Source organism: Stylophora pistillata, chromosome 7 (genome assembly GCF_964205215.1).
Source record: "Stylophora pistillata chromosome 7, jaStyPist1.2, whole genome shotgun sequence".
Lineage (NCBI taxonomy): Eukaryota > Metazoa > Cnidaria > Anthozoa > Scleractinia > Pocilloporidae > Stylophora > Stylophora pistillata.
This window is the reverse complement of record NC_142525.1, coordinates 7,990,209-8,006,439: the sequence shown is the minus strand read 5'-3', so window position 1 is coordinate 8,006,439 and position 16,231 is coordinate 7,990,209. Positions and strand designations below refer to the sequence as shown.

The 16,231-nt window shown below is 38.1% G+C and overlaps 1 protein-coding gene across 3 annotated transcripts in view; it reads left to right on the top strand.

The window, feature by feature from the left end:
• Positions 1-15,937, top strand: part of LOC148726476 (uncharacterized) — a 28,222-nt gene extending 12,285 nt beyond the window's left edge. For all 3 annotated transcript variants that reach the window (XM_088727312.1, XM_088727313.1, XM_088727314.1), the window contains exons 9-12: positions 808-831; positions 6,185-6,478; positions 9,591-9,884; positions 12,729-15,937. In XM_088727312.1, coding sequence (XP_088583438.1) covers positions 808-831; positions 6,185-6,478; positions 9,591-9,884; positions 12,729-15,520 — 3,404 coding nt within the window. In that variant the 3' untranslated portion in view covers positions 15,521-15,937. The remainder of the gene's footprint in view (positions 1-807; positions 832-6,184; positions 6,479-9,590; positions 9,885-12,728) is intronic.
• The last annotated feature ends 294 nt before the right edge of the window (positions 15,938-16,231 follow it).

Here is a 16,231-nt window from a genome sequence, read left to right as displayed (position 1 = left end):
CATCTTTATTCATGTTCTCTATACCTTTCTCTCTACATTTCCTTTAAAATGCTAAGGAGAATCTATTTATCAATCAGAGCTCCTTCGGTTGCTGATCATTTCCTTTATTCTCTTGCTTGAGGAATGAGATGCAGGCTACTCTTAGGATTTAAATGGTCAAGTGTCACAGAGAAACTTGTGGTTACATTGAGGGATGTAGCAATGAATAAGAGTTCATTCCGTGAGCCAGGAGAAAACCTGTATTCCATAGTTTGCTTGTTTTACATAACACAGCCAAAATATAGAAAAGTGACAGAGGCGAGTGACATTTGGCAAAGTGATTTGAAGTGACTTTACATATGGTCGTGGGCCAATTTGCAACACATCAAATTGTTTTAAACCTTTTACCCCCAAGGTCTTATCAGAAATTCTTCCTACTTTCTGCTATACAATTCATATGATATTCCTTTGGAGAATTTGATATCGGATCAATGGATAATCCTGTTATTAATATTTATCTTTATTCTGATCACTTGTCTGCTTGATATTGTCTTGCAATGATATGGAAAAACTCTGTTCTGGTCCCTCATGGCAGTTTAAGGGTTACACTACAAGGTAGATTTATGCAGCACTGCATGTACAGCTGTATTTTGATGTTGGAACTATTTGGAATGGGAAGGAAAGTGATAAATGCCAGCTCACATATTTAAATATGGAGCCTGAAACTGACATCAAATTGGTTGAGATGAAGGATCTGGGTTTCAAGTAAAATGTCCTAAGAAACATTGGTGTAAACTGACAATATTTTTTGTTTATTATATAATTCAGGTACCAATGAATTACTCCCTCAGGGTGAGTGTGACATGTTTTGTAGAGTGAAAACATTTGTAGAGTTCCTTGTAGAGTTGGTGATAATAAATGTTCGCTGCATCAGTCTTAAAGATACTTACCCTCCTTCTGTCTTGGACTTTGTGGTGTAGGTTATGCTTTGCAGCCCTTTTCGTTGAAAAAGAAATCAAGCAAATTTTTCTAGATTAAAAGGTTTGCACAAACTAGTTTCTTTAAACCCCCCTACCTTCCTTGGCGGTGTTAGTTATGAAGCAACCTTCTGCTGGTAGTTAAGTTGCACCGATGGATTTCCTATTTCATTCCATATCTTACCAACCTGTAACGTACGATACGTCAGATACGCGTCAGTGCTGCGTGCGTATATCCTTTTGTTATTCATGGCCCTAAGTTTGCTTTGTGGGGCAGTGTTTTGCAAAATAAAGAAATCTCCTGATCTGAAAATGCGGCCGCCAACAAGAAAAAAATTTGCATAGTATGAAAACGTCAGTGAAAGCTGTCATATTTCCAATCTTGCTCGCTTTGCAAATACCTCGTCTCTAGTTTATAAAGAAAAGAAAAAGGAATTGTTTGTTCTGAGAAAAGAAAGCCACATTCAATACTAGATCGAACAGCGTTTAAAACGTCCAAGTATTCTTTAAATATTAGTTTGTATTTTATGAATCTCGCTTGCTCGTTCGCTTTTCAGTGACAGCCGATGTAAGCTATCATATTTCCAATCTTGCTCGCTTCACAAATGACGCGTCGCTTGTTTATAAGGAAAAAGGAATTGTTTGTTCTGGATAAAGAAACCCAGACTTAATACTGAACCAAACAGCGTTTCAAACGTCCAAATATTCTTTAATATTACTTTGAATTTTATGAATCTCGCTCGCTCTTTCGCTTTAGGCGCTCGTTTCTCAGTTACCTCCGATGTAAACAATGTGTGACCTCTCACGTGAAAACCTTCCGAACGGTTAGCCGTTTTTAAACGGATAGCCGTTCAAGTGGATTGGCACGCCTCAAGCCTATCCGTTCTAAAATATTCATCATCCGTTCGAGAAAATTAATCAGCCGTTCGAACGAATCGTGCTGTCATGTTTACATTAGACAAACAGTCGTTACGTTTTTGTTCTTCGTTTCATTCGAAAGGTTCTCCGTTCGAACGGCTCCACCTATCCGTTCAGAAAAGAAACAATCAGTTATTTCGGTGGCTGTTCCGAGGCAAGACAGGACTTTAAAGCTTCGTAAAATGAAGCATGCCGTCATGTTTACATTAGACAAACAGTCATCAGCAGTGGTCACGTTTTTGTTCTTCGTCAAAAGTGGGCGGGATTTTGCTAGAACGCTAATGACTTTAGAATGGTTTGCAGTTTGTAACAGAGTTCTTTCCCTCTTTATAATTTTCGCGTGGCGCATAAGAGATCAAGAAAAAAATCGGTGTGAGTGTTTTTTACTTTTAAATGGCTTTTTTAAATGACAATGGTATGCAGTTTGTGACAAAGAGATATTTCTAACTTTATAATTTTCGCGGCGCGCGCAAGAGATGAGAAAAAATATTGGACCGAGTTTTTTTACATTGAAATGACTAAAGAATGGTTGTAGTTTGTAACAAAGAGTTCTTTCCCTCTTTAGAAGTTTCGCGGCGCGCGCAAAAGATCGAGAATAAAAAAATCGGATCGACTGTTTTTACTTTGAAATGACTTTTGAATGGTTTGCAGTTTGTGAAAGAGAGATATTTCCTTCTTTATAATTTTCGCGGCGCGCGCAAAAGATCGAGAATAAAAAAATCGGATCGACTGTTTTTACTTTGAAATGACTTTTGAATGGTTTGCAGTTTGTGAAAGAGAGATATTTCCTTCTTTATAATTTTCGCGGCGCGCGCAAAAGATCTAGAAAAAAATATTGGACCGATTGTTTTTACTTTGAAATGACTTTACAATGGTTTGCAGTTTATAACAAAGAGTTCTTTCCCTCTTTATACTTTTCGCGGTGTGCGCTAAAGATCGAGAAAAAAAAACCGACCGACCGTTTTTACTTTGAAACGACTTTTGAACGGTTAGCAGTATGTGACAGAGATATTTCCCTCTTTATAATTTTCGCTGCGCGCGCAAAAGATCTAAAAAGATGAATTGGACCTACTGTTTTTACTTTGAAATGACTTTACAATGGTTTGCAGTTTGTAACAAAGAGTTCTTTCCCTCTTCAATCTTCGCGGCGCGCGCAAAAGATCAAAAAAAAAAAATTTGGACCTACTGTTTTTACTTTGAAATGACTTTACAATGGTTTGCAGTTTGTAACAAAGAGTTCTTTCCCTCTTTTCAATTTTCGCGGCGCGGGCAAAAGATCAAAAAAAAAAAAATTTGGACCTACTGTTTTTACTTTGAAATGACTTTACAATGGTCCGCAGTTTGTAACAAAAAGTTCTTTCCCTCTTCATAATTATCGCGGCGCGCGCAAAAGATCGAGAAAATTAAAACTGACCTAGAGACTGTTTTTACTTTGAAATGACTTTTAAACGGTTTGCAGTTTGTGACAGAGATACCTATCCAATACATATCCAACAAAGCCTTAACCATTTCAACAGCCTTTGAGATAAGACTTGTATATTTCATTCAGATCTCTAGCTTCATGAGGCGTAAAGAGGTGATTTAAATAGCAAACTACCATGTTTTTAATCGAAGTTTTATCGCCGCGCAAAAAAAATTACCTTTCTTAGCAAGCGGATTTCAGTATTGTAAAGGTAAACAATGGATTGATAAAATCACACCTCTTTTGACCTCCTTTGAATTTCCCGAACGGAATTCAATTCAGTAGCCGTTTATCATCCGTTCTGAAAAAAAACTAATGCATCCGTTCGAGCGGCTCGGAAAATACATTCAGAAAAAAATTAACCCGCGTTCGAACGGCTTGTGCTACCGTTCAGAAGAAATTGCATCGTACCGCCTCCCGGTTAGCGTACCGCCTCCCGGTTAGCTCAATGGATAGAGCGCTGGACTGTTGTGCGGGAGGTCGAGGGTTCGAGCCCCGGCCGGACCAACACTCAGGGTCTTAAAATAATTGAGAAGAATTTGCTACCTTTCTATAACATCAAGAATTGGTTAGATGTTCTAGTCTTCTCGGATAGGGACGAATAAATGGAGGTCCCGTCTCCTGCAGGGTTGGGGTAGGAGACGTTAATTTCCCACACACGAGATTACTGTGTGATGGATGTCCTCCCCTGGGGTGGGAGGGGTGGGATGGGTGGGATATTGGACGCACTTAATTTGGAGCCTCGCTCTGTTGTGCGACCCTCACCATACTCTGGTGAAAGTGATTAAATAAATAAATTAAATTAATTGCATGCGTTCCATCGGCTTAGGTAATCCGTTCAGAAAAAAAATCGTCATCTCTTTGAACGGCTTTTGTATAAATCCGTTGAGAAAATTCTTAACCCGTTCGAACGGCATACAGTCGTCCGTTAGAATGGCCAAAGTTGTCCGTTAAGTATTCGGCCGGCTGTCATCATCATCATCATCATCATCATCATCATCATCATCATCATGAACGGCATACAGTCGTTCGTTAGAATGGCCAAAGTTGTCCGTTTAGTATTCGGCCGGCTGTAAAAACAGTAACGCTTCTGCGCTGAAAGAGACCTGATAAAGACATTTTTTTGAGTTCACGTGTTCAACAAATTAGCATACGTTCGAACTTGAAATCTGATCTTGTCACATCGCGAGACATTATGACGCCGAAAAAAGTCATAATGTTACTCAACATTCCACGCAAGACTATTTCTCGCGATCAGACTGTTTAAAGATTGTGGAAGGGTTTTACATAAATTTAGCACTTCCTTGGACACGAGCCAGTTCGGCAACTGGTTAATCCAAATAAATAAGAAGTAAGGGCCGCGAACGAAAATGCTGCTAGTGTACTTAGGATCCCCAGATGATCTAATAGTCAGCCAAGGGAAAAATATTCAATCCAAACCCCGCACGGAACGTTCTGCAACGGTTACGAAACTCGAAAAAGCTTCGCGGCTTAAGTTCATGTGGGATGATTACGACGCGTAACCTTTTCACTCTTGTTTATAATCTTATTCTACATGTAAGTTCAGTTTGGAAGCTTTTTTCAGATTTTTGTTTGGTATCGAGAGTACAGTGCCATTCGATGTTTGCTTTATTAATCTAAATTTTTATTCAGGGAAATGGTTTTGTGATTTCAAACCGGACTGTCAGCGTCGCGGCAAGCAAAATTTTATCTTCGGTTCTACAGGCTGTAAAGAGATAATTCAGACACAGCAACAAATTGTTTTATCAAACCCGTTCACTGTTAACATAAGAATGGCTAATAGTTTACTATTTGTTTGACAGATCAACGAATTTAGCAGTTCGCGTCCGCCACATGTCGATGCGCCACGTTAATTTGATCTTTCAACTAAATTTAGAATGCCAGGCCATTAAAAAAAACAATAAAATATAAACAATTGAAAAAACAATGAGTCAGCTCATACATACTGATGACTTTGCTCTATACGTGTCCTTGACGCGTATGCCTATAGACGCAGACGCGTTTATGCGTCTGGTGCTGACGCGTTACTCGCGGATGTTTTGGTTCGCATTACTCTGACCTGCACTGTAGTATTCATACTGCAGCTCTCAGATAAAAAACAAAGAATGATTTGCCCAACATTTTTACATTTTTTCACCATTGTCACCTCTACTTGGTTGTAAATTGCGCTGATTAGACTTGTATCTAATTTTTGATGCTGGAAAGAGTAGTTTATCAATCTTTTATTGATGTTTCTTGTTGCATCAATTAATTGAATCTTTTTGTTGGTATTGATTATATTACCGTGCAGCCAACGATTTTGAAAATGTATGCCTCTGAAAGCAAACACCTCAATGATCATGCATGGCATAGAATTAAAAATCTTTTGTCTGAGTATTTCTATTCAGAGATTACACCCAAATGATTTGGTTTACTATACTTGTACATTTCAGTACCAATCATTATACTTGTTGTCTTACTTTGAAGTAACATGTTGAGTTTAGATATAACCTTGTGAACTTTATGTCATGATTTAATATTTTGGGATAGATGTTTATTGAGTAAATTTTTTCCAACCTTGTACCTTTTCAGTGAATTTGCAAGGGGGGTAAGAATTACTTCTCCGTTTTTGCTGCCCCTCCCCCCTCTCTCTTCTACTTAAAAGAAAATCAGGAAGTTGCCAAATCTCAGAGAAGTAATTGAAAAAACTAAAAAACCCACTTGTTTATTTAAGGGGGGGTGTGTTGCTAGGGAATTTAAATTCACTACACACAGCAATGAATGTAGTTACAGTAAGTTTATCACTTTCATCAGAGACAAAACTCAAGAGAATTATTATTTTGAACAGGTTTACCTGAGAAACCCACCATCACAAATGTAGAAACTGAAGTTGACAAAGATTTCACCGTGACCTGGTCAGAAGTAGAGGCTAATAGCAGTAATTTTAGCATTAAATACCGTCTGGAATGGACGAAACAACCCATGACACAATCCACAGAACTGGTTCAACGGGGAAACATTGTGGAAACTCACTACGAGATAACTGGTCTCGAGTATGACGCAGAGTACGAAGTGAAGCTGTTTGCTGTCAACAAGCAAAGAGACAGTGAGCCAGACGTCAGAACATTTAAGACAAAAAGTGGTATGTACTGTACCTTAACTTTGAGTAGAATAGTTGCAAATGAAATAAACAAATAAATAAATAAATAGTTGGGTCCTAAATCCAGGAGTAACGCTGCTTTTCGTGAAACAAAGAATTGAGAAACTTTGTGACGATAGGTTTAATACTCATACCACAGCACTTGTAAAACAAAAGACAATGGTTTCCCAAACGAACACGCTGAGGCCCAAATTGTGAACTTGAAGTCATGATTTAATATTCTGGCATATATGTTTACTGTAAACATTTTTTCAACTATGTACCACCTCATTGTAGACCAAATCTATACCAAACGTTTTCTGAACTTACAGGCTACCTGCAAGTCACATTCGCTGATCTCCCCTAAAAATTCTACAACACTATCGTTAGTTCCACATACATAGTTCCTCCTTTGCCAACTATGCCTATGATATCCGTTTTTAGCACTCCTTCAACATTCCTTTAGGTAATGTCTCCTGGCCAGTTCGTCCGGACCTGGGAATCCATACAAATTACCTTTCCTTTTTTTCTACTCCACCTCCACTCTCCTCCTACTTGAAAAAAAGCAGCAGGTTGCAAGGTTTCAGAGAAGTAATTAAAAAAAAATAAAACATTCTCTGGTCTATTCCAGGGGGTGGGGGAGGGGGAGGGAGGCCTCTTTCGCTAAGGAATTCGAATTCATTACGCACATCACTGAATGTAGCAACGCTCTGCCTTGAAACAGCTCTTAACCAGACTTTTCACCTCGACTGTACCCCCAAACTAGATGAGAACAGAACCAATTGTCACAGCATCTGTTTCAACATCTGTCGTTTGATGATGTAAATATTTCTCTAAGAGCCTGGGACTATTCAGGCAAATAAGTTAACTTAACCAGGGCAATAGAAAGACTAATATGTTGACAATTTTGTTGCCAATTGCAGATTTAGACTTTCCCATGAAGTTAGGTAAACTTCAAAACTTCAAAAATGGTTTTAAAGTATTCAGATTCAAAAATCTTGTCTTAACTCCACCTCGGCGGCCTTCTTGATCTCCAAAGTAGCGGCCAAGGCGGAACGCTGTTCTAATTACAAATTGGTGTTTTGGGTTTAAGCGCATCCATTGCCTAAAGGTCCCGGATTGGTCATGAATCAGAAAAAGAAATCTGCTTAAGCATAAATGGGGATCAATTTGTCATCTTATAGACACGATAGACATTTTACAAGCTCTCAGCTCTGTGCCAGCTAATATCCTTGGACTGAAACTGATAGAGAGTATTTCAACTGGATTTCCTGGTGTTCACATTTTAATAAGATATTTTCCTTTCCCTATTGTTTGGCCATTTTTAACTCCAGGAGTAACACTGCTTTTCAGATGACAAAGAATTGAGGACATTTGTGGTGTCAGGTTTAATACTCGTGTTGCAGCTCTCATAAGAAGAGTGATAAAAATAATTTGAGTTTGTGCATTCTGATTCACAAACTGCATCCAAATTTGCATCATTTTATACTCTCAAATTTCAATACCAATCATTATTATTATAGTTCTTTTCTTACTTTGAAATTACAAGTTGAGTTTGGATGAAACTAGAAACTGCTAAAAATCACATTGTGAGCCTTAAATTATCATTTGATATTCTAGCATATTTATTGCAACATTTTTCCAACTTTGTATCATACTGTACAATCATAGGTTGCAAGTGAATTCATACCAAATGTTTCTTGAACTTCTGTATTACCTCCAAGTCACATATAAAGTTCATCTTCCCTAAAGTTCCGCACCCCAATAGTTAGTGTCCCATTCACACTTCATATTTCCACCATGGCAACCCATTCAAGGATTTCCATACACATCACATCAGCAGTAGTTTCCCCTGCATAGTTACTCCTAAGCGACCTTGAATACTATGATATCCATACTCATCGCGCTATAAATAGTGTCACTTTAACATATCCTTTACTCTGCCTAAAATCTAAGTAGAATAGTTGGAAATGAAATGAATATTGTTGGGTCCTGAATCCAGATGTAACACTGCTTTTTGTGAAACAAAGAATTGAGAAACTTTGTGACAACAGGATTAATACTCATACTTCAGCTCTACTATAAGAAAAGAGAATGATTTGCCCAGCATCTCTTAACTATCACTAATTTTGATTTGGTTGTAAATCACACTTGTTAGACTTGTGATTATTTTTTTTTATGCCTGGACAAGTAGTTCATGAACCTTGTTTTAATGTATCTCATTATGTCAATTTGTTTATTTTTTTTTTTTTAATTTGGTGTTGATTGCCAGCCAACCATTTGGAAATGTATGCCTCTGAAGGTACACAATTAAATGATCATGGTACAGAATTGAAAATCTTTTGTCTGTGGATTTTGATTTGCAAACTGCGCCAAAAGTGCTTTATTCTACTCTTACATTTCAGTTCCAATTATTATACTTGCTGTCTTACTTTGAAATAACAAGTTGAGTTTGGATTTAACTGAAAACTGCTGAGGCCCATATTGTGAATTTTAAATCATGATTATATATTTTGGCATGTATGTTTACTGAGTACATTTATTCCAACTTTGTACATTTTCAGTGAATTTGCAAGGGGGGTAAAACAAAGTTCTCAATTTTTTAAACCCCACCCCCTCTCTCTCCCCTACTTAAAAGAAAAATAAGCAGGTGGCAGAGTGTCACCAAAGTAATTAAAAAAGCTAAAAAATCTGCTAGTGGAGTTAAGGAGGGAGGGCTGTGTTGCTAGGGAATTCAAATTCATTACACAGGTCAAAGAATCTACTAATATAGTCAGTATTTCACTTTTATCAGAGACAAAATTTAAAAGAATCATTGTTTTGAATAGTTTTGCACTCTTTTCAGGGAATTTACTGGGGGAAGGGGTTAAATTACTTCTCGATTCTTTCAACCCCTCCACCCCTTTCCCCACTGATAGGAAAATCAGCAGGTGGCAAAGTGTGTGACAAGTATTACAAAAAAAAAAAATCCACTAGTTTATTTAAGGGGGGGGGGAGGGCTATGTTGCTAATGTTGCTGAAATTCAAATTCATTACGCACGCCAATGAATCAAGTCATAGTAAGTATTTCACTTTCAGCAGAGACAAAATTTAAAAGAATCATTATTTTGAACAGGTCTACCCGAGAAACCAATCATCACAAATGCAGAAGGTGAAGTTGACTTAGATTTCACTGTGACCTGGTCAGAAGTAGAGGCCAACGGCAGTAATTGCAGCAGTAAATACCGTCTGGAATGGACGAAACAACCCATGACACAATCCACAGAACTGGTTCAAAGGGGAAACATTGCGAAAACTCACTACGAGATAACTGGTCTCGAGTATGACGCAGAGTACGAACTGAAGCTGTTTGCTGTCAACAAACAAGGAGACAGTGAGCCAGACGTCAGAACATTTAAGACAAAGAGTGGTATGTACTGCACCTTAACTTTGGGTAGAATAGTTGCAAAATTAATGAAATGAATAAATAAATAAATAGTTGGGTCCTAAATCCAGGAGTAACACTGCTTTTCGTAAAACAAAGAACTGAGAAACTTTGTGACAATAGGTTTAATACTCATACCGCAGCACTTGTAAGAGAAAAGACAATGATTTCCCAAACTTGTTCGAACACGCTGAGGCCCAAATTGTGAACTTGAAGTAATGATTTGATATTCTGGCATATATGTTTACTGTAAACGTTTTTTCAACTATGTACCACCTCATTGTAGGCCAAATCTATACCAAACGTTTTCTGAACTTATAGGCTACCTGCAAGTCACATTAGTTGATCTCCCCTAAAAATTCTACAACCCTATCGTTAGCTCCACATGCATAGTTCCTTCTTTGCCAACTATGCCTATAATATCCATTTTTAGCACTCCTTCAACATTCCTTTAGGTAATGTCTCCTGGCCAGTTCTTCCCGACCTGGAAATCCATACAAATTACTTCTCGCTTTTTTCTACTCCACCTCCACTCTCCTCCTTCTTGAAAAAAAGCAGCAGGCTGCAAGGTTTCAGAGAAGTAATTAAAAAAAACTGAAACATCCTCTGGTTTATTCAAGGGGTGGGGGTGGGGGGGAGGCCTGTGCCGGTAGGGAATTCGAATTTATTACGCACATCGATGAAAGTAGCAACGCTCCGCCTTGAAACGGTTTTTAACCAGATTTTTCACCACCACTGTCCTCCCAAACTAGATGAGAACGGAACCAATTGTCACAACATCTGTTTCAACATCTATCATTTGATGATGTAACTATTTCTCTAAGAGCTTAGGACTATTCAGGCAAGTAGGTTAACTTAACAGGGGGAAAAGAAAGACTAATATACGTATGATGCACGATCATATCATACGTATATTAGTATGATCGTATATATGATCATACGTATATTAGTATGATCGTATATATGAACTTCATATAAACATTGTATCCAAAAACTAGTTTGTCCACAATTTTATCGCAAATTGCAGATTTAGACTTTCCCATAAAATGAAGTAAACATTAAAAATTAAAAATGTTTTTAAAGTATTCGGATTCGAAAGTCCTCTCTTAACTCCACCTCGGCGGCCTTCTTTATCTCCAAAGTAGCGGCTAAGTCGGACCGTTGTTCTAATTACAAATTGGTGTTTTTTAAAGGTTAAGCGCGTCCATTACCTAAAGGTCCCGGATTGGTCGCGAAATCTGCTTAAGTGTAAACCAGGTCTGAGATATCCTGCTCTTGAGGGATTCTCACTGACTTATATTTAAACTAAAGGGAGTCCTTACTAGAGATTCAGAATTAGGAAAATCTGGTTTTACAACATTCACGGAAATATCTGTTTCTGAAATTAGCTACGAGGGGTCTTAAGTGTGATGGAATTTGAGAAATGCAGATTTTTCTATCTTTCATGGCTGTAAGTGACTTAACAGTACCGGTCAAGCGTCCTTAATGATACGTCACGCAACCCTTGTCACGCTATTCTAACAACACTCCACTCCCCTCTCAAGGATAATTTATTCATAAAATCTATTGTCGTTGTTACCAACCTTCTCAAGCGAAAGGGGGAGGGAGAGATTTGTTACAATTATTATGAATTACAGCCTACCATTAATTTTCGTGCGATTTTGTTGATAACCTAAGTTATCAGGCAATAACTCCCGTCTGCGTCGATATTTGTCCTCTGATTGTTTCCGTCAGAAAGAAACCAAGCTTCTGGAAAAAGAGCCTGCTCCAAAGTTTTCTCTTTTCATCACTATTATTATTTTTCTTTTTGGCCCACAAGAAAAACAAACTCGTTTTGTTGAGTCCAGTGATAGTTGTATTAAAAAGCTGGTCGCGTATACTCATCCGCCGTCAGATCAACTCTGGCTTTTTAAAGAGCACTTTTCGCGCGATATGAAAATTAAGAGTTACAAAATAAGTAAACTCTTTTCTGGTTTGCTGACTGATAATGTTCGTGGCTCGGAGACTGTCCTAATGATGTTACATTTTCCCTCGAAACTTCGCTTCTACGTCTTGTAAGATAGACTGAGGGCAAAGTTACCAAATGCCGATTTGCTGAGACAGAGGGCATTTTTAAATTAATTTTAGTTCTTGCCCCAGGCAAGTACCAAAATTTAGTAAACGTTAAAATAGGTTACCTTTGCCCAAAACTTTTGATATCATTGCTGGCAAGTGTTTTTCAACAGGGTTGCTTTCATTTCTTTGACGTTGTTGTACAAAAATAAAACTAAGTGAAAACTGAAATGGCTTTCCACGAACGTGCTTAACAGCGTGCGTTACTGATCTTCTTGTTAGATTTCTGAAAGCACCCGTGAAATTAATCCTTAATTTTACTCGGCTCTATGCGATTACCCCTGCAAATATTCACTTTTCAGACAGTCGCTCAGTAGTGGATATTGTCAGCTGATATACCAGCCGCCCGGAAGGGTTTGTTTACCCTATGATATACTTGATTTTTAAAGGAGAAATGACGCTTTAACGAAACAACCTTTTCTATCCTTTAGAGAGGGGTGGATTTCTCAACTGATAGACGCAATAGACACTTTTCAAGCACTCGGCTCCTTTCTAGTTAATCTCCCTGTGCTGAATTCGATAGAAAGTATTTAAACTGCATTCACTCGTGTTCACATAATTAATAAGATATTTCCCTTCCCGTTTTGTTTAGCCGTAAGTCCCTACACAACAGCTTTAAAAGTTCAACCCTGTGGAGTAAGAATTCAGTAAAGTACACAAACTGTTCTCCTCGCGTTCTTGTTATTTATTAAATATTTTCTCTTTCTTATCCTTCAGCCATAACTGCTTACACTACAGCTTTAAAGACTTCCATTACAGACCAAACGGAGTTCCAACCCAAACTGTTGGCCTCTCACACCATCTCCAACGCAAAAACGGATGAAATATTCACTAATCTTCTCATACAACATGGAAGAAAAGGCCTCACCAGGATTGACCAGAGATATTCAAGAAGATCAGTACTCGAATACTACGGAAAAGCCAGCGGTACTCCAGTAAAGCATTGCGATGAAATATTCCTCGGCATGAGTGAAGATCGGGAGGATCCTAATTCTATTCTTGTCGTTGGAAAAGCAGGGATTGGGAAATCTCTGTTTTGCCAAAAGGTCATTCGAGATTGGGCCAACAACAATTTATTTCAAGCAAGAGAAAACATTAAAATCCCAAATTTTAAATTTGCTTATTTGCTTACTTTCCGTCAGTTGAATTTGCTTGATGAAGAGCCTGTGACTTTAAGAGAAATCTTAAACTATTCTTCGTTTTTAGAAGACAACTCTACCATTGATGACGTTACCTTTGAGTATATTGTAATGCATCCCAGAGAAGTTTTGATTATCCTTGACGGCTATGATGAGTATTCACAGCAAGATTACATCGCTGAAGACTCGGGAAAAAATTATCAGAATAACGCTAGATGTGAAATGCCGGTGGCCGCATTATGTTCAAAACTCATCAAGGGTGAGATACTGAAGGGTTCTGTTGTTGTTGTAACCTCGCGGCCCGATGAATCGGATAAGCTGGGAGGAATCCGTTTTAAATGGTACGTAGAAATTGTGGGATTTTCTTCACAACAGGTTAAAGAATACATTCAAAAGTACTTCAAGAAAAACGAAAATATGAAGAGCGCTGTGCTTGAACATGTCATGAAGAATGAGAACCTAGTCAGTTTTGCTCATATTCCTATGCTCTGTTATCTGTTGTGCTTCGAGATGGAGTATACTCTAAACGAAACAAGAAATCCTCGTGACCTTCCTGTCTCAACAACCGACATTTACACAAAACTTATTGATATTTTTGAACTTAAGCACTGCTCTGAGTCAGAATACAGACACAAAGAAATTCCTAGCAAATTTAAGCCTCCTCCGGTCATCAAAACCACATTAGAGAAACTATCAAAACTAGCGGCAAAACTTCTGCTTGAAAATAAGCCAACTTTTGATGAAAGCGAGATAGAAGGCGGTTTTGAGTTGGAAGAAGTCAACAAACTGAAAGGTAGCGGTCTTCTTTACTGTGGTCAGCCTTATAGGACTGGTTTGATCACAACCACGAAACACTTCAGCTTCACACATCTCACTGTCCAAGAATTCTTAGCCGCCCATTGGTTTGTAAAGGAAAATTGTATTCCAGTCGAGAAATGCTCTGAAATGGTTTTCCAATTCATGGCTGGCATTTTGTCAAGTGAGGGAAAAGAGGAACTGATGAAAAAGTTGTTGGCCAGTAGTCAAGTTTATGGACTTTTCAGGGAAGTTTCAGGGAATGATACTGGATTTCTCACAGCAAAGTGTCTGAGTGAGTATCAAGACAAAGAATTCGCTAAAACGTTTATCAGGAATCATCCGCAAGCGTTCAGTAGTTCAGACGGCGTCATGTATTTTGAAGGTTTATCAGATGTAGACAGCATTGCATTATCATTTATATTGGACATTATCAGTGAACTAAATAAAGAGGAAGCTGAAGAGGCACAACACAAATGTTCTGCTAAGTTCGTCCCAGTTAAGGAGTTGATACTTATAGATTCCCACATAACAATGTCTGGAATACAACGAGTCTGTAATTCACTGATCAATGAACACTCTCTTGTGTCTGAATTGAGGATAGTAGGAAGAGTTGGGAATAATAAGATCGCTGATACCGGTGTTGCCAGTCTATGTGAAGCTTTACAGCATCCAAGCTGTAAGCTAACCACACTAGATCTGTGGAATAATAACATCACTGATACCGGTGTTGCCAGTCTATGTGAAGCTTTACAGCATCCAAGCTGTAAGCTAACCACACTAAATCTGAGTGATACTGAGATCACTGATACCGGTGTTGCCAGTCTATGTGAAGCTTTACAGCATCCAAGCTGTAAGCTAACCACACTAAATCTGTGGAATAATAAGATCACTGATACCGGTGTTGCCAGTCTATGTGAAGCTTTACAACATCCAAGCTGTAAGCTAACCACACTAAATCTGAGTATTAATAAGATCACTGATACCGGTGTTGCCAGTCTATGTGAAGCTTTACAGCATCCAAGCTGTAAGCTAACCACACTAAATCTGTGGAATAATAAGATCACTGATACCGGTGTTGCCAGTCTATGTGAAGCTTTACAGCATCCAAGCTGTAAGCTAACCACACTAAATCTGAGTAATACTGAGATCACTGATACCGGTGTTGCCAGTCTATGTGAAGCTTTACAGCATCCAAGCTGTAAGCTAACCACACTAAATCTGAGTGGTAATAAGATCACTGATACCGATGTTCCCAGTCTATGTGAAGTTTTACAGCATCCAAGCTGTAAGCTAACCACACCAAATCTGAGTATTAATAAGATCACTGATACCGGTGTTGCCAGTCTATGTGAAGCTTTACAGCACCCAAGCTGTAAGCTAACCACACTAATTCTGAGTCGTAATAACATCACTGATACCGGTGTTGCCAGTCTATGTGAAGCGTTACAGAATCCAAGCTGTACGCTAACCAGACTAGATATTCGGTGTAATGATAGTATTAGTGAGTTAAAAAAAAAATCTGTTCAAGCCATAGTGGAGAAATACAGACCAGGTTTTGAACTTACAATTTAGAAATATAGCTATTTAAAGCACTTTCTGTAAAAGTGGGAAGCAGCGTCAAACTAATCTACATCATTAGCTTACAAGAGATCTCGCCAATTTATTTTAATGATCTTAATTGTAAGCTAAATCTTAAAAAAGGAACAGTTACGAAATGGTTGGAAACAAAATATTTTGAATCATTACTTGATCATAGTAGAACTTTATGGTAAAAGGCTGTCGTGAAAGCAGCTCGAAGGCTGAAAACGTTAATAGTTTTAGAGGACTTGATAGTTTATTATTATAGGTACTCAAAGTAACTTTTGTAGATCTTTTTTTCTGGGTCAACGAGAGTTACAAAGTACTCGAACTGTTATAGCTCAATGTGAGTGAAATAAAGCGATTGTTGTAAATAGAATCGCATTGAATAAAGCATTTGTTGATAGGTTGCTCGCTGCGAATATATTGCTTCCTATACCTTTGGTTTGTGGGTTCAATTGCCTGAACCTTTTTACTCTCAAGATCTGATTGTAAATTCTCCCCTCTAGTTGATACACATTTCCTAGTTAATTAGTTACGAGAATTTGGTGTTAGATTTGTAGTACTAAGTGTTAAATTCTCATTACCTGTTTGCCAGATAATATATGGATATCACAGGGAGAAGTTACATGTTAATCACTTCTGGCATTTTCTGAAAAAAGGCTTGTTTTCTTGCACTCACTCGATTTCGAACTCATTCTTGAG